Source organism: Mesoplodon mirus, assembly GCF_964341445.2.
Source record: "Mesoplodon mirus genome assembly, chromosome: 18".
In the NCBI taxonomy this organism is placed as follows: Eukaryota; Metazoa; Chordata; class Mammalia; order Artiodactyla; family Ziphiidae; genus Mesoplodon; species Mesoplodon mirus.
In genome coordinates, this window is record NC_138994.1 from 7,766,906 (window position 1) to 7,789,834 (window position 22,929).

General features: G+C 56.3%; 1 protein-coding gene across 1 annotated transcript; it reads right to left on the reverse strand.

Annotated features, from left to right (window-relative positions):
- Nucleotides 1–4,979: 4,979 nt before the first annotated feature.
- C1QL1 (complement C1q like 1) lies at nucleotides 4,980–11,843 on the reverse strand. Its single transcript, XM_082605147.1, has 2 exons — nucleotides 11,006–11,843; nucleotides 4,980–5,441 (listed from the first exon to the last, which is right to left on the reverse strand). The coding sequence occupies exons 1-2, from the start codon at nucleotides 11,600–11,602 to the stop codon at nucleotides 5,262–5,264; spliced, it is 777 nt and encodes a 258-aa protein (XP_082461273.1). The 5' UTR covers nucleotides 11,603–11,843; the 3' UTR covers nucleotides 4,980–5,261.
- Between the last annotated feature and the right edge of the window lie 11,086 nt (nucleotides 11,844–22,929).

Consider the following 22,929-nt stretch of genomic DNA (forward strand, 5'->3'; position numbering starts at 1 on the left):
GTTCTTCTGACTCCAAGTGCTGCATGTCTGCTGGGTCCTGCTGTCTCCGGTTCTAGCTCTGCCCTGAACCAGCCCGAGCAACCTTGGGTTCTTCTCTGGGTCTCAGTTTTTCCAGCTGTGTAATGAGAGTTGCCCATTCTGTGGCTTTCTCAGTTTTGGCAGATGGGGCAAATGGGTAGCATGTGGAAAGCATGGTGGCGGGGAGCCCTCTGGTCCCTTTTCTCTCCAGGCCCCAGCTGCCCCCTCTCAGCAACCCTTCCACCCCCACCCAGTCCCAAACATGTATAAACTTTTCACTTCCACGTTATTATCACTTCATTTGTAGGATTTTAAGGTTTATTACCTGGAAGGAAGTGAGGAGCTCACACCTCCAGTTCCGCTTTTCAAATATACCTTCATCGCTTGTGAAAATAACCTTATTAACAGCATCTAACCTGCTACAGCTTACGGGGGTACCCAGATAAGTACATGCAGAAGGGACCAGGGCAGGGGAAACAGCACAGCTAGCTGAAGTAGTGAAGCCTCTGGACCCCTCGGATTTTCTCCCAGCTCTTGGGGGTCCTGGAGCTGTTGTCAGGGTCAGCAGAATGCGGGTGAGCCCCAGAGTAGCCTTGAGCCATTGGTCCTTGCCTCCTGCCTCCTCCTCTGACGCTCAGAGATCCTCCGGGACACAGCTCCCGTGCCTCCGCGCCTCCCCTGTCCCCTGGATGCTTGTCCAGGATTGATTCTCCAGGCAGCTCCCCCTCTGAGCAGTAAATGAAATATCGGTTACCAGGAGTGAGGCGGGAGGCAATTAACCCCTAGACCTCACCATGGCAGATGTGTTTGCAGCAAGCTGAAGCGGAGAGCCGAGCGCACCTGCCTGGCCTTCCTGCAAAGTCGTCCAATTAGGGTAGCCCCCTCTGCTCCCCGTGACCCCGGAAACCAGGGCAGCACCAGCTCTGAGGGCTGGCAGCTGCCTGGGCACAGGATGGCCTGCCATTCCTCGTGTGGGTGAGCTCCAGGGGCACTGCCATCCTCACACCCCTTTGGCAGGGACATTATTCGTTAATTAATCACACATCTTTCTAAAGGGGAGGCAGCCTGGGGAGGCTTCTTCCTTCCTTCCTCCAGAGTGGGACCACCATTCTGCCTGTCCAGCTTCGTTTCCACCACCTAGCCAGCCCCACCCCGTGGAATGTTTCTGTGGCAGACACGCCCCTGACAGAGGAAGAGGCGAGACACGTGCCCTGCTTTCAAGGAGCCCCCAGTTGGATGAGGAGACAGAGTTTGTCCTTCAGGGAACCCCCAGTCCCAGGGTCTGGTCTCAGAAAGCCCTAGTTTAATAGAAAAAGCACAGTGTCTACCCTTGGAGCCACTGAGAGGATGGCCACAATCTCTGCAACTAGGAAATGGCCCCTCCTCATCCCCAGTCTCTGGAGATACACACCTTGCCCTCAACTCAGTCAAAACACTGTCTTTGAGGACGCCCAGGCTGATGGAGGACACAATCTTGCCTTCAGGAAGTTTCCCATTCTGAGGGTGGAGACATAGTCCTTGCCCTCAGGTGTCCCAAGTCTGAGGGGGAAAAAATAGACTTGCCCTTGGGGAGCCCCCGTCTAATGGGGGAGACACTACCCCAACATGTTCCCCGGTAGCTGGGATGCCACTTGAGTGACAACCAGCTGGCAACTGGCACTGCCAGACACCCCTGGTTCCCTGCAAAGGAAGAAAAAGTCCTTGGCTTCAGTCCTGTCCCACTTGTGCCACAAACTTGCTGCATGACCATGGACAAGTCACAGATTTTCATACTATAATTTCCTCATCTGCGACATGGAGATTTTAGGCCCATCTCTCAGAATGACATGAGGATCAGCCAGTCACCAGAAAGAAAAGAAAGCAGGCCAGCCAGGCTGGCTCTCCCTACAAAAATGATTAACATGCTTTTTGCTGTAGCAGGGGTCCTAGACCAGGCCCTGTGGTCTCTGGGGAGGGCTGGGGAGCATGCCCAGGTGTGGTGGCTGGGTAATTTGGGGCCAGTGTGGCCATTAAAGAATCACAGGGGGGCTTCCCTGGTGGCACAGTGGTTGAGAGTCTGCCTGCCGATGCAGGGGACACGAGTTCGTGCCCCGGTCCAGGAAGATCCCACGTGCCACGGAGCGGCTGGGCCCGTGAGCCATGGCTGCTGAGCCTGCGCGTCCGGAGCCTGTGCTCCGCAACAGGAGAGGCCACAACAGTGAGAGGCCCGTGTAGCGAAAAAAAAAAAAAAAAAAAGAATCACAGGGGGCTGTGGGTGGCACTGGGCGGGGGGGGTGGGGGGGTGTGCTGGCTAATCTAATCACTCTTCCCAAGGAAACTCTCGTTCCAGCTAGACCTGCCAGGGGTTTTATTGGGTTTGTGGGAACCCGCAGGTTTCAATCTCCAGACCCCACAGGGAAGGAACAAGTATTAAGCTAATTTTATTAAATGGCCACAGCTGGCAGTAGGGGGATGTAGGGGAGAGAAGACAGGATAAAGAAAGTCATTCAAGTCTGCCAGCCTTGACAAGGGTCCATACATGGGGCCTGACTGGGAGGGAGGCCACCCCTCCTTCCTGTCTCTCCAGCTGAGCCAGCAGGGGGAGGGGAGGCCAGATGGGACCCTTCCCTCAAGCAGAGCCTTGGGATTCTCCAAGAGGCTCACCCCATGGCTGCTGCCCAGGGCAGATGCTTGTAAATCCCATCAAGACTCTGCAGGGCAGCGCTGGAGTAGAAGCATTGGGCTGCCCCCAAGCCATCCTTCCTCCATTCTGCTTTGGAGATCCCAGGTCTTTATGAACTATGGCATGCTGGGTAAGAGCATGGTCTTTGGTTCAAATCCTGGCACCTGCCTCTTCCTAGCTCTGTGACCACGGCAATTACTTATCCTCTCTGAGCCTCAGTTTCCTCATCTGAAATGGATGAAACAACAGCAACCATGTTAAAGGGCATGGGAGCACTTCTTGCCAGTCCACTCCCACCCCACACACATTTCCATGAGATACTATTTATAAAGTTCCTATATGGGGCTTCCCTGGTGGCGCAGTGGTTAAGAATCCACCTGCCAATGCAGGGAACATGGGTTCGTAGACCTGGTCCAGGAAGATCCTACATGCCGCGGAGCAACTAAGCCCGTGCACCACAACTACAGAGCCCGTGTGCCACAACTACTGAAGCCTGCGCGCCTAGAGCCCGTGCTCTGCAACAAGAGAAGCCACCGCAATGAGAAGCCTGTGCACTGTAACAAAGAGTAGCCCTGCTCGCCACAACTAGAGAAAGCCTGCGTGCAGCAACGAAGACCCAACGCAGCCAAAAACAAATTAAAAAAATAAAAAAGTTCCTATACGGTGTCAGACACAGAGTGGGTGCTCTCTAAATATTAGCTATTATGATTTAGGAACGCCCTAACTGTGCAACTGTCATGGTCCCAGTAATAGGAGGTGAGGGAGGCAGTGACAAGGCAAGGAGATTTAGTGTGTCTCCAGGGAGCAAGGGCTTCTTGGATTCAAGTGCAATCACAGAACTTGGGGACTGTGTCCTTTTTTTTTTTTTTTTTTTTGCTGTACGCGGGCCTCTCACTGCTGTGGCCTCTCCCGTTGCGGAGCACAGGCTCCGGACGCACAGGCTCAGCGGCCATGGCTCACGGGCCCAGCCGCTCCGCGGCATATGGGATCCTCCCAGACCGGGGCACGAACCCGTATCCCCTGCATCGGCAGGCGGACTCTCAACCACTGCGCCACCAGGGAGGCCCCTTTTTTTTTTTTTTTAATAAATTTATTTATTTTATTTTATTTACTTTTGGCTGTGTTCAGTCTTCGTTGCTGTGAGTGGGCTTTCTCTAGTTGAAGCGTGCAGGGGCTACTGTTCGTTGAGGTGCGTGGCCTTCTTATTGCGGTGGCCTCTCCTATTGTGGTGGCCTCTCCTATTGCGGAGCATGGGCTCTAGCTGCGTGGGCTCAGTAGTTGTGGTTCACGGGCTCTAGAGTGCAGGCTCTGTAGTTGTGGCACACAGGCTTAGTTGCTACGCGGCATATCCTCCTGGACCAGGGCTCGAACCCGTGTCCCCTGCATTGGCAGGTGGATCCTTAACCACTGCATCACCAGGGAGGTCCCTGTGTCCTATTTTAAAAGCTATTTAACCTCTTTGGAAAAAGAATAAAATCTACTCATCCAACCTCCCAGGGCTCTTGGAAGACTCAAGTGAGATGACATATGTGAAAGCCTTTGACAAACTTTAAAGTGATGCATAAATAATAAAAGCTGTGTTTATTGAGCATATACATGATACCTCTTTAATTCTCAGTCAAGTGAGGTAGGTTAGGTCTCCTCACCTACATATTATAATGAGAAAACTGAGGCCCAGGGGTGAAGTGCTTGGGTCAGGGTCAACCAGCATTTAATGCAAAGCTTGTTCCTGTCACTGCTGTCACTAACCCAGAACCGAGTCAGAAAAGAGTGACACAGCCAGGATTCTACACCGTGGCACTGGGACCGGAACCTGGGTTTCCCAATTTAAAACTTGCTGTGCCTTTGGAATGCTGATGCCACTTTCAAGGTCGAAAAGATGGAGCTTTTCCACACTGGAAAATGATGATGTAACTGGGCTGCCTCCTATTCCAGCTGCCCAGGCCCACTTGGGCTGTGGTGGGCATTGGGCCCCTCGGCCCACCTCCTCCTGGAGCAGCTCTGGCTCTGGCGCCTGGCTCCCCACGGATCCATGAGAAGCTTTCAGCAGACCCCTTCCCAGCCTGGAGGAGGGCAGGGTTCATGGTACCCTCCTGCAACTCCTCTCCAGGGCACAGTCGGAAAGCCAGCGGGGTGGAAGTGTTTTATTATAGCTTTGGTCAGACGGGGCGCAGCCGGCCCGGGCTGTAGCTGGGAAGCCATCCAGCCCCCAATACACCGCTCCCCCAGGCAGCGCCACCCCAGAGCGGGTGGGCAGCGCATCCGAGACCTCTCCCCCAGCTGGGGCGGGCTGGTGGGTCAGGTGGGCAAAAACAATCCTATTGTACAAATATACAGTGCGGGCCGGGGCGGGGGCGGTCGACACCGCCTCCCGGGGAACCGGGACGGGGCGCGCTGGACCCGGCTCTGCGGTGAGACGGCGGGAGGGCTAGCTGCGGCCCCGACAGTGGTGAGGGCAGGCCGGGGGCGTCGTAGCCGGGAGAAGCCGGCGGCAGCGAGGGGGTGTGGGTGGCGGGACGGGTCATCCTCTGCCTCGCCAGGAGGGGACCTCCGGGGGGATAGGGGAGGGGTCGCGAGGAGCTCAGTCGGAGTAGATGATGAAGCCGGAGAACGTACTGTATTTGTTGCTGTTGCCGCCGTGCGCTTTGCCTCCGTCGAGCTTGATGAAGACCTCGTCGCCCGCGTCCAGGTGCAGGATCACGCTGTTGCTGGCGTAGTCGTAGTTCTGGTCTGCGTCCTGGGCAATGGCGCTGGCCCGCACCTGCGGGGTTGGTGGGGGCAGGAGAAGAGGGGTGTGTGTGAGAGGGTAAGGGAGGAGGAGGGAGAGAAGTGGGGTTGGGGAGGGAGGGGGACCGTCAGAGGTAAGGCAGCTACCTCTGGAAGCCCCCAAAGCCCCACCTCCAGCCCCATCAGGGCTCTAAGCCTGCTTTTCTCCCATCATCCCACCACTGCCCTGTCCAGTCATAACTGTGTGTTTTGGGAAGGGGTTACAGAGGAGCCTTGGATTTCTAGGGCAGGTGTAATCTGGGTCTGAATTGGCAGTCAAGGTGTAATCAGCCTCCTTAACCCCCCCAGGTCTCACTGTCTGACTTTAACAGTGTTTCCAGGATGCCCCAGCCTGGAACTCCCTCCTTGCAGAGAGGAATTCTCTGGACCCCTAAGGGATGGAGGGCCATCCCCTCTCTCACCATTGGCTCCTCTCTGCCTTATTGTGATAATGATGCCTTACATCTCAGCCACATCCACCTGTTCTTATGTCAGTGGACGGACAGGAGGGCGCCCCTTGGCCTTATAGGTTCGGGCCTGGATCAATGCCAGGCTACTAGTAAGCAACCACACTAGTACCAGGACCTGCTCTGTGGACGCCTTGTCTGAAGTCCATTCTGGAGTCTTTCACACCAGAGCAGTGAGATGGAAGGCCTGGTAATTACTTCCCTTCCCAAGGCTCACGTTGGGCCTGCATCCCGCCTCCAAGGAGCTGTAGCTATACCTGTGACTATTCCCCCACCCAAAGAGGACTTCTGGCTTCTCCTGTTATCACCCCACGGTGGTAGAAAGGAAGTGGATGGGAAGAAGGGAGCCAAGCCTTATATCCCTCTGTGATCCTCAGTCTGATCTGATATCTTTGCTGCTCCTTGTTTTGATGGAGGAGGGGCGGGACAGGCAGGACGATGGGGCAGGGGAGGGCCAGCTTTCGGATTTGAAGTCTGACACATCATTTAGGGGGCTCAGACTATAATCATAAGATCTTGAGGATGGGGGGTGGTGGACAAATTCCCTCCAGGCATTCCTTTCCAACCGCTGAGGCCAGCACAAGTCCTGAGCCATCTGATCTGGGGCCTCTCCAGGATATTCTGGGTGGAGAATGGGAAGAGAGGAGCCATCTCCAAGTTCTGGCTTGTGTTGGGGGGAGGCTGCATTGAATGGGGTTCTCTCAGCCAGGCTCCTCAACAGCCCCTCTCCATCCTGCCCCTTCCCCGAAGGCAACTCCCCCAAGAGCTGACAGTCAGGGCTGGACCAAGCCAAATTAGGGGAGGGGCCCATCCTCCCTCCTGGACGGAAGGCAGAACTGTAGATCAGCTGTGCCAAAGCTGCTGACTCAGCAGCAATGCCGCAGCAGGAGGACCCGACATATTTGCATGCAGTCAGTCTGCCATTGAAAGCCCAGATCCTTTCAGCCCCTTCTCGCCCCTGAAGCTCTTCTTCCCCAGCCTGAGAGGGAATTGTTTGGGGCACTCAGTTGGGAAAACTCCTGGTCCAGCTAAAGGTGGTGGAAAATCAAATGAGGGAGAGATGCCGTCTGCCAAGGAGCTCAGTTTCTCCATTTAGAAAATGGATGAGAAGATCCTGCCTCACCACTGCCACCAGTGTAGAAGCTTTTTGACAGTGAAGGAAAAAATGTTTTATCTTGATGGGGCTTTGAGCTACTAGGAAAGAGCTGAAAGCAAGCAGCCAACTCCTGTATTGTTCCCTGGGCCCTAATCCTGGTAGTATTTATTATTACACATGCATTTCATTATCTTTGCTAATAAATTACTATTAATAACAATTATTTTTATTACCCAGATTAATTTAGCCTTAACTCATTAAGACAGTGTGCTTCTTAATAGCCAAATCCATCAGAATACCACCATCTGTCATCAGGAATCTCCTGGTGATATGACAGGCATCAGAACTGTTATGCTTATGTTTATTATTTATTCATCACCATGATTGTTGCTGTGATTATCCTAACTATCCACAGAGGCAGGGAGAATTAATGCTCTTCCATCCTTAGACAGTGGGGGATCCAGGAATGGAACCCAGGGGTCCTGATTCTCTGCACAAGACTGGAAACAGTTGAGGCATCCAGCTCCTCCTGGGGGCCGAAGGGAAGTTTGGGGATTTGAGGTTGTCCTGGAAGCAGGAAGGCAAGTCTAGGGCTTGTCAGGAGGGGGCGCTATCGAAGCACCTCTTCAAGGGCTGCCAATAAAGGAAACTGAGGCAGTGGTCTGATTAGGGGCCTGGAGTGGGGGTGGGGTGGGGCAGAGAACCCAGGAAATGTGCCCCTACCCCCAGAGCAATGCTGGGGATGTGCAGGTATGGCTCCCACAGGCAGCCAGCCTGGTCCACAGGGGACTTGTGCTTTCACACCATTGCTGGGTCCCTACTATGCCATGCACTGGTTCTGTGCTGTGAAAGGCATTAGAGGCCAGAGAGGACAGCAGGGGGCCCCTCTCCCCCCATCAGAGAGGCTGATCTCCAGTTAGGTCTTTATACCATGGTCCCCAATTTACACACCCCACCACTTCTCACCTCACTCAAACTGTGGTGTCCAAGCCCCTGCCCATCTGTAATACTTGCCTTCCCATAGGCCCTGGCCTGTCCCCACACAGCACCCTCTTCTCTAGCCCCGTTTATCAATTTCACATCCTCGCCCGGCATGTGGGATCTCAGTTCCCTGACCAGGGACTAGGGATCGAACCAATGCCCTCTGCACTGGAAGCATGGAGTCTTAACCACTGGACTGCCAGGGAAGTCCCTGAACTGTGGGTCTTATAGGGAGCTGCAGGGGGCTCACCTCACCCAGGGCACCAGCCCCAACCTAGAATCCCTTCCTCAGGCTCCTCAGGTGCCCATGTCCTAATGACTCGGGCTTAGTGCCATCAGGCTGTGCAGTGGTGACTCAAAGCTACCCCTAGGGAGAGGGGCTGGTGGGCCTCACACAAGGACAGAGAGGGGGTCTCAACACCAGGCAGGAAGGTGGTGACGCCCCATCTCCCCATGTTGCCCAGGGAAGGGCCAGGGCCCCGATGCAGCTCTGCCTTCTGGAGGAAATTCTGGAAGCCTCTCTGCAAGGCAGGAAGCCAGGAAGGAAAAGCACAGAGCCCAGGGTCACCCCTGGACTTGAAGGCGTGGGAGGAGCAAGCTCCTCTCTTCTGGTCCCACCCATTGCCCAGCCCCATCATTGTTTTCTCTGCTCACTTGAATGTCCACCTCTGAGCCAGCCTTTCCCTACACTTGACCTTTTCATTTTCTCCCTAGTTGCGTCTCCTCACCTTGGGGACCCAGGTTCACCTTCCTCTCCCCCGAGCAGGTTGGTCTGAGCTGGGGCAGGCCCCACTGAATCACTCCCTCCAGCCGACACATCTGGGGACACAGGAGTGCCAGTGGTCTCCCTATCCTCCTCCCAGTCAATAATCGCTGGGCTGTGTTACTGTGTGTTAACTACCGTCTCCCCTGCACAGACCACGAGGTTCTGGAGGGCAAGCAGACTGAACCTCTGGAACCCCAAACCTGGCTCCTAGTAGAGGCTCAAGACTAATATAAAGAATGACCAGTGAGATGAAAGGAGTCTCTTGGACAATCTGGAAGAAGTCACAAAGGATGTGGGGGAGGACCAGGGCCTATCACCCCACTGCTTGTCTTGGATTTTTTTATGTGTGTGGAGGAAATGGTCTGAGTAACTGTTGAAATGCTGGGTCTCTGAAACCCCTGGTTAAAGCCACCTCATTTCTTCTACCAGCCTGTGGTGCCACCTCCTTGTCAGGCCCTGTCGATGTCCTGCCCCGGGGGTAAAAAGAGGCTTTTGGGTCAGTTTCACCTCCCTGAGACTGCAGCAAATGTCCTTGCCCCAAGCACACACCATCTTTGGGGCCTCCTCTTGTCTCATCTCTGGGGCCCTGCGGCACCCTCCTGAAGTAGCTCAGGGTCTAGGGCCCACTGGTGGCCTGGTGACCACCTCCCTATTCAGGCAAGCTGGGCCCCCAGCCCCCTGAAACCTCAACTTCATGCCAGCCCAAACTTTCTTTAGGAAAGGAAGAAATTCCATCAATGAAGGTGACATTGTTGCATCCCTTACCGGCGATTAATAAGGGGAATTGTGGGGCTGTCTGCAGAGATGGCCCTAACTGGATACTAGGGCCTCCCACTTGGTCAAGAACCAAGGACAAAGAGGAGAGACACAGGAAGCCTGATAGACACAAGTGGGAGAGAGACACCAAAGAAATAAAGAGGGGGGCGGTTAAACCCAGGGGTGAGGGACCAGAAACCCAGGGAGAGACAGATAGGACTGGTAGACACAGGGGAGAAGCCAGCACAAGAGATGGAGAGATAGGAGAAAGAGGCAGGGGAGAGGCAGAAACCAGAGACAGCAGGCATGGGAGAGAGGGCAGAGAGGGCAGGGGGGAGACTTACAAGCACCTGGTAGGCTTTTTGCTGACTCTCAGGCCTGTCCTTTCCCCCACCCCTCAAGCCAGGGTCTGCCTCAGGGTAGTGCTGCAGTGGGAGGGGTTCCAGCAGGATCCTGGGTCTCAGTCGCAGGAGATTCCTTCCCAACTCCCATCAGCCTAGCTTTAGTTCTGATTGGCACAGACACCTTCTTCCACAAGGATGCTCTGCTTGACTACCCCAGGGGCCCCAGGCCACCGTGGTCTGGGAGCACTGAGAAGGGAGGGGGAATCAAAGCGAAGGGAGCTGGGTAAAACTGTCACCCTGGGGCAGGGTTAGGTCAAGATTGGTCCCGGGGCAGCGGTTCCAAGGAGAGCAGGAGGCATTGCCGGTCCCAGGTACCAAAGACCTCGTGAGCTTGGTGCCTGCCACTCTGGTCTCTCCGATGGGGATAGGGAAGGAAGAGGATCCCCCGACACCCCAGGAATCAGGAGTTGCAGCTGGGAGGCAAAGACGAGGGGAGTTTCCACCTCTTTGCCCTGCCTCAGGAGGAAAAACTTTCCCCCCACCCCGGCCGTCTTCTTGTGCGGTTAGCTCTGACACAGTGGGAAGGGGCCGCGCAGTCCCGGGTTTTGCAAAGGGTGTCAGATCGGCCCAGTGGTCCCTTCCTTAGGGCGGGGGATGTATTGCAGCTAAGGCTTTATGCGCTCGGCTCCCTTTGCCTTTGTGCGCAAAACATCTCCTACAGCTCGCCTTCTCCGCTTGCGCGCCTAGCGGTGCGCCCAGGCGCCCGTGGGCGCCGAAGCTGCCTTTCCCCAGAGCCCAGCCTGATCCGTCCCCTCATCGCCAGCTGGTACCAACCAGAATCCCAGCTCTCAGATGCTGTTTCCCAAGGGCCAAGCCCCCAAGGGCCAGTCCGCGCGCCCGGGAGCCCTGCGCTCTGATTATTAATTGGATTTATCTCCCGCATTTCCATGCCGCAGGTGCCCAGCGGCATTTGCCTTGGAGCTGGCGCCCAGGAACCGAGGAGTTAGGGGTGCCAGCCAGCCTGGACCATCCTCGCCTGTAATGCCTAAGCCGCTCCAGGGGCTCCATCTGCGCCCTTCCGTACCCTTCGGCCCCGGGTTCCCTGGATGCCCTGCCCCCAGGCCAGCCCCATGCCCCCGCCGGGCCCACCTGGCCGTTCTTGCAGAGGTCCGCCCACATACTGGTGCCGTCGCCGCCGCGCATGAGGACGTGGTAGGTGAAAAAGTAGGTGCCGGGAATGTTGCATGTAAACTTGCCGCTGGTCGCGTCGTAGTTGTTGCCTAGGTTGGTGACCACGTCGTCGAACTTGAGCACCTCGTAACCCTCGTGAGGGTTCTTGAGGCCGGCGTAGAAGGCCACGCGCGGCACCGTGGTATAGGTGGCCGTGCTGATGGCGCCGCTGCCCCCCGCGCCCGGCAGCCCGGGAGGGCCGGTCTTGCCCGGCTCACCCTTCTCCCCGGGTGGCCCCACAGGACCCGGAGGACCCGGGTCCCCAGGGGGCCCGGGAGGGCCCGGCTTGCCTGTGCGTCCCGGCTTCCCCTGGGGGCCCTGCACCAGCGTGGAGGGCGGGGGCGCGCCGCTCTGCTCGCTCAGGGCGTCGCCGCCGTCGGGCCGCGCGCCGGCGCCGGGGCCCCGCGCGGGGTAGGGGTCGCACACCATGCGGCAGGTGCCCAGCATCTCATAGTGGCCATCCTGGCCGCCCGAGCTCACCAGCACGGGGATGAGCACCACCAGCACCAGCAGCATCACCACGCCCGCGGCGGCTGCCAGGAGCGTCTTCCGGCCGGCGCGGAGCCTGGGGAGCGCCGGGCCGCCAGGCCGCGCCGTCGGGGCAATGGTGCCGGCGGGCGGGGGGCGCGGGCAGGGCGCCCGTGCTCAAGGGCGGTCCGGCGGGGCTGAGGGCATGGGGCCGGGCCCGGGGCGCCGCGCTGCGCTGCGCTGGATGCGCTGCCGAGCCCAGCCGCCTGCTCCTGCCTCGCGCTTCCCTCCCGCGGCGCGGCAGAACTGAACGCGGCGGCCGCCGCCTCCTGCCTGATTCCTCCAGCCTCCCCGCGCTCGAGCCACCGCCCCCTCCGCCCTGTCCAGCCCCACCCGCTCAGCGCAGCTTTGCGCCCGTGAGGGGTGGGGCTGAGGGCTGGGCCGGCGCCTAATTGGGCCGCGGACGGTAGGGCTCCGCCCACCAAGAGGGGCGGGGCCGTGGGGCGGGGCCGCGGAGTAGAGGGCTGGAGCCGGGAGAGGAAAGGGGAGACTGACTGAGGGAGACAGAGCCTCGGAAATGGAGAGGGTGCTCGAGTCTCAGACACAGGAGAGGCTCGCATAGAGAAGGGAAGACTAGGGACGAAAAAGCGAATGGAAGAGAGGGTCATAGGGAGAGCTAGAGAGCGCCGAGGGGGATTGGGAGGGAGAGGACTCGAGGGTCGCTTACGAGGAAAGCCGAGAGAGACAGAGGGAGGCACGAGGGGCCACGGCCCGCAGGGGGCGGAGGCTGGGGTAGGGCACCCCGGTCTTCAGGGGACAAAGAGCGATTGAGAGGAGGAAGGAGCGGGGAGCAAGAAGGAAGGGCAAGGAAGAGGGTTACGAGGGGGGAGAAGAGGGGAAGGCAGGAGGATGGGGAGGGGGCCAGTCTGCCCTCAGGCCTCGCAGACAACCTGTCCGGGAGATGGGGGTGGTGGTGGGATGCCTGTCAGGGTGCCCAGCAGAATCCCGAGTGCTAACAGCTGCCGCTCCCTCCTCTCTTTTTGGCTCCTGGGTGTTCCCGGGACCGCCTTTCCCCAGGAGGAGCAGGATCTTCTACCCACACCTCCTTACCTCTCCTTCCTGCCTGCGCTCCAGGCCAGGTCAGGCTGCTTTTTCCTGGGGATGGGGATGGGGCCGGGGGCTCCTCCATCTTACTCTGGTCACTTCCCTTCTCCCTGCTTTTAGGCAAGGCAGAAATCGGGGCCCTAAGAAAGTGGGCACCCCAGGTAATTTCTCCGTTCTGACAGTACAAACACATCCCTGGGTGGTGACCCCCTCTCCCAGGCTCCAAGAGGAGGGTTGATCTCTCCCAGTCCCTCAGCTCTCCCCTCCTACCCAACCTCGAGCCTCCTGAGCTCCTAACTCTTTTCCCCATCAGGTTGTATAAGGCACTCCTCTTCCTCAAGTGCAGTAAAGTGCTTAGGCTGCCTAAACGAGAAGGCGTCTGCTTCCATCAAAATATTTGTCACGTTATTTGAGGCCCAGTTTGTGCTGCTCCACTGCTTCTCCTCACCCTCCTTTATCCAGCCTACCCGGGAGGGCTCTGCCATTCAGAGGCCACGAGCTGCTGCTAAAGGATGACCCTCCAGCCTTTCTCCTTTCTCCTGAGAGGACCCCTCCCAAAGCTGAGGTTGATTAACCCCACCTGAGCTGGGAGGCGGAAAAGAACAGGAGGATGTCGGGGGCGGGGGGTGGGGGCTGTGAGAGAGGACCTTTCAAGCACCGCCGAGCCCGTGTTAGAGTGATCCCCTCGCCAAGGAAGGAGCTAAAAATTCAATCAATAGCATTTATTCAGGGTTTTCTGTGTGCCAGGCCCTGTGTTGACTGCTTTACAGACGCCATCACACCAGATCTCCACAGCAGTCCAAAGAGGTAAAGCCCATCATTACTTTCATTTTACAGAGGGAGAACTGAGGCTCTGTGAAGTTAAGAGATTTGCCCAAAGTCACACAACTAATAAGCGATAGAGCCGGGATTCAAACCGCCAGCCGGGCTCCAAGCTCTTCTAACCGCCACCCAGGTGGGTCTCTAGGTACCATTTACTTCCTAGAGGGAGGAAGGCGTTACGTGCAGGCGGAGGAGGACAGCTAGACCTCCCCAGGCTCGGGAAGAGTAGTCCCGACTCTCGGCTGTCAGTCCGGCCTCCCGTCCCCCACGGCGGTCTCCCCAGTATGACTCCCCCAAGAGCGACAGGGCTGGTGACCCGAGGGACAAGTGCGCGGTCGTCGGCGTATGATTTGTACAATCCCGCGCCCCCTAGTTCGCGCGCACACGGCTCTCTCCTCCGTTGTGCCGCTGGGGCTCGTCTGTCACCCGGAGTCCTTCCCGAATCCGCCAGGGAAACTGCGGCTGGTCGCCCGAGGCCGCGGAGGGGCGGGAGCACGCACGCCCGGCGCTCGCCGGGGCGTCCAGGGGCGCGCTCGGCGCTGCGAGGCGGCCCGCCCCCCGAGCCGAAAGAGCGCCCGTTCCCCTAGCGCGGTGTGGCGTCTCTGTCAGCCCAGCCGGATTTTCCCCGCTTCGCTGGAGTGGAAAATAACGGCTTCAAACTTTGCAGAGAGGAGCCGGTGCCAGCACTTTAATTAACAGCCATCTTGGCCTGTGAGCCTGGGCCACCGGCTCCGCGCCTCCCCCAGGCTCGCCGGCCCCGCCCAGGTCCCCGCGGGAGAGGGACCTCCGCCGCGGCGCTCTGAGCCCCTCTTCCCCGGGACAAGAGGGCCTGGCTGATTGGGGGGCCGGTACTGTCTAGGACGGGGGCGCGTCTCCCCAGCTTAATACCTGAGGACCTCCAACCCTCCTACCCCATCCACCCCGAGTTCTCTAAGGCCTGGCCGCTGATGATTCCGGGGTTAGAGACCTGCATGCCAGTCCCAGGTGGTGATTTTAGGCTACCGACTAACCAGCAGCGTCTCAGGTGTTCTCCTCTGGAAAAGGGGTTGTTATAAGCATTAAATGAGTAATAATGAAGGTAGCAAAGCGCTGGCCTCAGTATCTGACCCTTATTAGGCGCCAAGTAAAGGATGGCTAATATAATTATTTCACAGCAAGGCCCTTCCACCACCCCGGGGCATGGGATCTCCTCATCCTGCCTTTTTTTCCTACAAATTGCTGTGCTTGGCGCTAGGAGAGGAGGACAATGGCCTATGCTTCCGGGTTCAGAGACAAGACTAGATGAATGAGAAAGGAACCCAGGAGTTCTGGCTCCCAGGCCTCTTCCTCAACCACCTGCCAGGCCCAGGGACCCAGGTTTTCAGAAAAGGAAAGAGGTGAGCCCAGGGAAGGGAGGGAGGGCAGTGCTATCTGTAGCTGCGGTACTGCCAGTGAGGGGGGCTGAAGGTCCAGCTTTGCCTTCCTTACTGTGAGTGAGAGCTCCCTCCCTCCTACAGCCCCCATCATTCCAGAGGTGAGGAGGGGGTACTGGGCATTGAGGTGCTGTATGGTGGGTGCAAGAAAGTGGGTAAGTCTCTTCTTTGATGCATGGCTGACTTTAGGAAGCTGGGTGGCTGTTCTGTGGTATTTTGAGGTTCTTTGAATGAATGTGAGTGGGTGTGAATTGTAAAAGACTGTTTGCATTAGTGTGTGTCCGGGTTTGTGAGTGATGAAAAAGAGTGCAGTGCCCTGACTCATCGGCTGGCAAATCTGTGTTCATTTGTTCAATTGTTCACTCAGTAAACATTTACTGAAAGCACCGAGCTGGGCACTGTGAGGCCGTAGAGGTGGTGTGTCCAAAAATTATCAAGACCTAAGCAGTACCTCTAAGGAGCTCACTCTTTGGCAGGGGACACAGGCAGGAAGAAATGATAAGTGCTATGATAATTATGAATATTTTTTGAGTGCTTAGTAGTACAAGATCTTGCTCTAAGCACTTTGCATGGATTACCTCATTTAAATGTAATAACCTATTATCATGGATTTAAAAGTATTACATGGCTTATATAATTTCGTTTCAATAACCCCACCAGGTAGATACTATTATTTCCCCCATTTTATAGCTGAGGAAACTAAGGCTTGGGTAGAGGTTTGCACTAGGTATTATGAAGCACAGATGGAAAACTCCCTGCCCAGAGGACTCTAGGAAGACTCTACTGAGGGCAGGTATCATTTTTTCCCATCTATTTATGCATCCACTTATCCATCCTCCATCCATTCTATAAGCCCATATTAATTGATCACTTATTATCACAAGATACAGTGACGAGCGTGAAAAGTCTTCTGACCTTATGTAGTTACAGCGTATGGTAGAAACCTGGACAATTAAACAAGCAACTGCTATCCACCTTGACAAACTGCCTGGGAATATGTGAGATGCTATAGAAACACTCAGCAGTGTTGCCTAAATTCATCTGGAGGCAGGGAATCATGGGAAGCTTCCTGGAGGAGGTGATATTTTAGTTAAGCCCTGATTAAAGGATAGCAAGGTGAAGAGAATGGCTGCCAGAGATGGAGGAAAGAGGGAGGGAGGGAAGATTATTCCAGGCAAAGGGAGCAGCATGTGCTAAGGACAAGACTGCAGGGCCTCAGTGGGCTGTGGCAAGGAGTGTATAATTTATCCTAAGGGCAATGAGAAACTACAGAAGAGTGTTGAGTGAGCGATACCAGAATTTTTTAAATTAATTAATTAATTTTTAGCTGCGTTGGGTCTTCGTTGCTGCGCGTGGGCTTTCTCCAGTTGCGGCGAGCAGGGGCTACTATTCATTGCGGTGCGCGGGATTCTCATTGCGGTGGCTTCTCTTGTTGCAGAGCACGGGCTCTAGGTGCAGGGGCTCAGTAGCTGTGGCATGGGGGCTCAGTAGTTGTGGCGCAAGGGCTTAGTTGCTCCTTGGCGTGTGGGATCTTCCCGGACCAGGGCTTGAACCCGTGTCCCCTGCATTTGCAGGTGGATTCTTAACGACTGTGCCACCAGGGAAGTCCAATAATCAGATTTTTTCAGATATCCTTTGGGCAGGAGGGATTAAAATAGAGTAAGAGTGTCATAGGGAGATTAGGTAGCAGGAGGTTGCAGTGGTCCAGGTGAGAGCTGATAGTGGCTGGATCTGGATGGGATGGGGGTGGGATGAGGAGCAGGAGACTTCCAGGTTTCTGGAAAGATCTTGAAATGTTTATGAAATTAATGAAGGGTGGGTGAGTGTTTTTGCCATTACCTATGTACCAATATGTGCCAGACATTTTATATACTCTATTTCACTTAATACTCACTGGAAGTCTAAGGAATAATCATTGTCATCTTTACATTGGAGATGAGGATGCTGAGGCTCAGAGAGGTGAAGTAACTTGCCTGGGATCACACAACTAGTAGGAGAGAGAGTCAGAATTAGAACTTGGGTCTGTTTGACCCTGGGTGGGGGCTCTTCACCACTCGGCCCAGCAGGTGCATACCTGGTAGATAAAGCAAAGCTATGTCCTTTAGAGAGAAAGAAAAGCTTGGGTTAAGGCTCAATTATATAAAAGACATATTTTTGGTTTTTGGTTGAAGCCACTGGTCTATAGCCCTGTCTTGGGCAGGGTGGGGAGCTGGGCATCAAGAGGCAGAGACTGGCTCTCAAGGCTCAGTTAGGCCACCAACTTGCCACGTGTGTTGGGGAAGTCTCATCACATTTTAGAGCTTCCCATTTATTTCTGTGGGCTGGAGAATTGTCTAGGGCAGCTCGGAGAGCCTGTGATTCTGATGTGAAAGAAAACTCCTCATTGTCATCTGTTAAAATATTTAAAATCCCTTCATGACATTTTAACTCAGACACTTGCAGATCCTCCATGGGAAAAGCCTCCATAATTGCAGCCCCTCTTTGGAGAAGGGGCATTTGGGAGAATGGAAGTAGTGTCGTGATTTGGGGTGGGGGAGCCAGGACACACCAGGCTGGGACTCAGGTTGGTGAGGAACCTCCTTCAGGAGCCCCTCCCCCAGCCCCATATCCTAGGAGGAGAGAGCGGGATGAAGGGGGCACAGCCCCAGTACCCAGGTCACAGGTAGGTCTTCCGATGCTCCTTCGCCAGAGAACTCTGGGCCTCAGGCCTGAGGGTTCCAGGGACCTGCCCAGCCCACAGGCAGCCCATCCCAATCCAGCTCCAGGGAGGCAGCTCTGAAAAGGCCCCCGCTGTGGGAGGGGAGACCTAATCGGAGGGACCGCCTCCCCTCCGCCCAGCTTGCATCTCCCAGCTGCATGTATAAGTAATGAGGTTCCACAGCCCCAGCAGGAACCAATATAATGGCCGGTGCAAGGGGTCAGCCTGAGAGACAGATAGTGGGACGTGGGAGTGACAGGCAGTGCAAATGTGCTGAGCCTCCTGCAAAGGCAGCCGAGGGAGGGCCCGGCCTGGCCAGCACGGTCCCCGGGCTACCCACCCCCTCCCTCAGGCCTTGACTCTTCCAGACCCGCCAGCACCCCAGCCCCAGCTCCCAGGCAAACTGGGGGAAGGCAGGGAGGAGGAGAAGTAGTGGGGAGAGGGCGGTGGAGGAGGGACCGGGCTGGAGTGGGGCATTGGTTTTCCTGGCTTCTGGGGAAGACACCCCCGGGTCTGAGGATGGGGGTGTAAGGGCGAAAGCCTCCTGATCCCCGGGATGACTGGGGAGGGCTTTTTCTTTGGAAGCCCTGTCTCTTCTAGGAAAAAACCTTCCCTTCCATTCTCACACCAGGAGACCTAGAACTTAGGGTCTGGAAATATCTTAGAGACCTCTCCTTTGACGGAGGGGGACACCGAGGCCCAGAGAGGGGACTTGACTTGCCCAAGGTCAGAGGCCAATCTGGGGCAGAGCCAGATGGGACCCCCGGGGGCTCTTGTCAGGACCCCACTGGTAGGGGTCGGGGGGCAAGAGGAAGAGGGGCTGATGGCTCATCCCTGTCCTAGGTGGTCCCCAAAGACCCTCTGAGGGTGTTCGTGGAGGGTTCGGCTCAGAGACTTCTGGCAGCTGGGTGTGAAGGCTGGAAGCCTGGCTGCAGCAGTATTCCCGGAGAGTCCAAATCAGCCAGGGGCGGGGGTGGCCCAGCCTCCCTTCCGAGTTCAGAGCGGTCTTTGAGCACCTCATCCATACATTTCAGGACAGGAGTGGATGAGAGGGGATCTCTGGGGTGGCACAGCCAGAAGAGCGGTGGAACGGAGCAGTGGGTGTTTAGTACATGTGAGTTACACAGACCCTGACCGTGCCAGCTCCATGGACGTGCAACTTGTTCACTGACAAAAGCCCTGCGCTCAGAAGGGACCTGCACTTGGTTTAATGCTCTGTTATCACCATCCTGAAGTTCTTCACAATGTTTGAACCAAGGGACTCCACATTTTCATTTCGTACAGGCCTGTACATTAGGTAGCTGGTCCTGCCCCTGAAACAGAGACATGGTTTGTTCTCAGAGGGGCTCCTCGGGCCCCTCCCTGCCCCAGTTTCACCCCTAGATGCCCCAAGTGGAGCGCAGCACAGAGCTGGGAGAAGCGGGCGTTCAATGAGCTTCTTGGCGGTCCCCACCCTCCAAAGGCTGACCCATTCGCTGACCCAACACTCACTCAATTGCCCATCACTGACCCAGGCCAGGATGTGTGGCAGGGCGATGCCCTGTCACAAGACTCCTGGTCCCAGCTGTCTCTTGGGAAGATGTGGCCCCTCTGCTTAGTCCCGCCCCCACCCCAGCTAGACCAGGAGAGGCTGGTGGAGGCGGGGAGGCTTAATTAGCACCCCCAGCCAGGCAGCAGGCGGTGGGCACAGAGCAGGCTGACTTTTCCCGCTATAGATCCAGCTCTCTGGGAGAGGCACTAGCCGGCTGGCTTAGGCTCTGGCTGGGCTATTTTAGGAACATTCTTAACTCTTCCTGCGCCACTGCCATAACTGGCCTTCTCTTCCAGAGCACGTGCCAGCTCCAGACTGTCTTTCTCCTGGTCCCTCCTTCCTGGCCCCTGCTCTTCCTCGCTGGTGGCTGAGAAGGACACAGTTTTCTTGGGGGTGGGGCCAGTTGCCTTTCGCTGAGGAGAGTGGCTGTCTCTGGCCTCTGAGCCCTGCACCTCCTCCCCCTCCCCCTCATCACAGCTCTGCCCTAAGGAGATTGGCCGTTTTCAGCATCATCCAGCTCCTTCTTCTCATCTTATGAAATTGGAGTAGTTAGGCTCCCCCACCCTAGTGAAAACAGCTGATCTGGGCCCCAGAGAGGAAGATGGGAAGCCACAGTCCTGGCCTCCACCCTCCGGCAGAGCAGCCGCCGCCACCGACCTGACTTCAATGCCGCATTAGGGCTGAGTTTCCAGCTGGGTGTTCCACGTAAGCAGCCGAGCGTATCATGGGGTTCCCTGTCCCTCTTTTTCTCCCACTCCAGTGTCTGGCTTCCTGGACAAACCTACACCAGGATGTAGGTATTACCTGGGCAAGGCCAAGGGGTATCCCACAGGGGGCCAGGAAGGTCCGGCATTTATAAATCTGAAATTCTATCCAACACAGGGGAAGAGAGCTCAGCTCACTTGGTGCTCGGAGTGTCCTATGTCCGTGCTGGGCCTGCCTGAGCTGGGAGACCCAGGACACCCAGGACTCTGGTGCCACCTGTCAGGCAAATGCCTTGTGGGACTAGCAGTTGGAAGTTGCCACCAAGTCCTGCTGGGAAAACCTGCCTTGGAGATCCAGGCACATGGCCGATGAATCCATGTAAATGCCCAAGGGCCTGTGCTGGGCGCCAGGTAGGGTCGATCAATAATCGATAATCAATCTCTGCCTGAGAAGGGCTACTGTCTTGGGCTGGTTTGCCAGGGTGTCTGACCACCAGCCCGGGCCATGGTGTTGACGGACTGGGGCAACGGAGCCCTCCCCACCCAACTCCACCTTCCCCCGGTTCCCAAAGCCAGGCCAGCTCTGGAAGTGACTGGGCGGCCTGGGGGTAGCGTGTGAGACCAGATGAAAATGCTTCAGCTCTCCTCAGGGGCTACTGAGGGGGCTCTTGCGATGGGAGTGCCTGAACCACAAGTCCTCCAGCCTCCAACTTAGAAAGATCCAGATGGATTTATCAAAGTGTCCTGGGGAAGATTTTGAGTGGAGAGAAAAAAATACCTTCCAGGGACTCGGGGAGAATCCTCTGTGTTTTTAAAAAAGTAAGACCCTTCCCCTTACCTCAAATTGAGAGACATGAATAGGATGCAGGAGGCTGGCTGTACAGGGGACCCCCCTCTCCATCGGGTAGGGGTGCAGGCTTCCTGAGGCTGAGGTCTGGAGGAGGAGATTTCTGGCTCCACAGTCCCTGAGGAAGACACAGGGGAGCACGGGCTAACCTGAGTCGAAACTAGGAGCTGAGCCCGGGGGTCCTGGGCGCCTGTCTCTCCATTGCAGCCCCCTTCCCCTCCCCCATGTTCCCTCCCCATCAGCTCCCAGGCTGGGAGCCCCAGCTGGTGGAGGATATCTTGCTCCTCAGCAGCTGGGATTTGTAAATATTTATAGGAACATGGAACAGATCAGTGGCTGACAGGCCCAAGGAGCGGGCAGGGGCCCTGCCTGGAGCTCAGCGGCTTCACCCCCCTTCCCCACCCCCTGACCTGATTTGAGGGAGCCCAGGATGGCAGAGATGGGGGTGATCAAGCAGGACGTGGTCCCGGCAGCCTCTACACTGAGAAACACCAGCTCAGAGGATGCGTCTGTCCATCTGCCCCCGGGCTCTGCTTCCACACTCAGAGTCACTCCCATCCTGCCACCCTCACTCCCACCCACTCGTGCACTCACACACCCATCGCCACGCTGACTCCGCCCTCAACACATTCTTGCAACACTCGTGTACGTTCATTGTCACACATGCGTATGCACACACACTTTCTAACTCCTACATCCACGTTGATGCTCACTCTCACGCACACCTGCTCACACCTTTGCACACACACCACTTCACACTCACAAACCCACTGGAGCCCCAGATCCCAGTTACTCCTCACAGGTCTTAATCACAGGTCCTGGGAGAGAGCCTTCTGTTTTTTGCCTGAGGTGTGTGTGTGTGTAGCAGGAGGGAATAGGCCCTGAGGTCGGGGGACGAGGGAGAGGGAGGAGGTGTGGACCAAGAGCCCTTCAGAGCTGATAGCAGCCCATAACTGAAGTAAGACAGAGGCAGGTCTTCCCTGGTGGCCAGTGCAGGGGACACGGGTTCGAGCCCTGGTCTGGGAAGATCCCACATGCTGCGGAGCAATTAAGCCCGGGCACCACAACTACTGAGCCCACGAGCCACAACTACTGAGCCCGTGTGCTGCAACTACTGAGCCTGCGTGCCACAACTACTGAAGCCCGGGCACCTAGAGCCCATTCTTCGCAACAAGAGAAACCACTGCAATGAGAAACCCGCGTACCACGACGAAGAGTAGCCCCTGCTCGATGCAACTAGAGAAAGCCCGCGGACAGCAACGAAAACCCAATGCAGCCCCCCCAAAATAAAATAGATAAAAATAAATTTAAAAAACAAAGAAAAAAAAGACAGAGGCAAAGGCAGGCCAAGGAAATGGAGACTGACAAGGGTCAAGGCAGATGGGGCAGGATCTAGGGACAGAGGGATCCCCCCTCCCCCCCATGAGAAGCTGTCACATTGTTGTTCCAGTGGCCTGTGAGACCAGCACCAACCCCCAGCTGGAGCCTCTCCCCCTCTGGATCTTGTCACTGTGGCTCTTCTTTGCTGCTTGGGCAGCCAGGAGTGGTGACAAGCAGGGAAGGCAGTGCCCAGGGCAGCGAGCTGTGCCACTCCAGCCTGGCTGCCAACTCACCCATCAGTGCCCATCTCATCACCCACAGGGACCCAGATGAGACCAGTGACCTGCCTGGCTGTCCTTATCTTGCAGGGCCAAAGTTGGGGGAGGGAGACAATTGGATCTCCCTCTCCAAAAAGCAGGCAGTGAAACCAGACCTTGTCCAGGTCCCCGGACCCTGAAGCTGGGCTTGGGAAGCAGGGCCAACTCTCTGCTCCTGGGCACCCAGGCACCCACCAGACTTGGACAGGAACCGGTGCCTGAGGCAGGGGCTTGAGGAGGAAGGTCACTAGGAGGAACGAAACATGTTTTTGGCATAAACTTTGTATTCCATTTGTTTTACCGCACACAGAATGATGTCCCCACGCCTGGTGCCCCTGTGTGCTGCGTTAAATAGTCATCCTTCTCGCCTTGGGTCTGTCTCAGGGTATTAGTTCTGGGGCATAAATTTGTTAGCTTGTGCTCCACAATCTGGGAGCAACCATTTCTATAAAATCAGAAAGGCAAACAAATAATAATAATGAAAAGCAGGGAAAGTTGTGCTGACTGAAGTTTTCCTGTTTTTTAATCGTCAGTGCAGCTTTCCACCAGGTTTTGACGTCCTGATTGATTCATGATTTCTCAGGTTCATTCACGTATCTGCTCAACAATTACTCACCTAG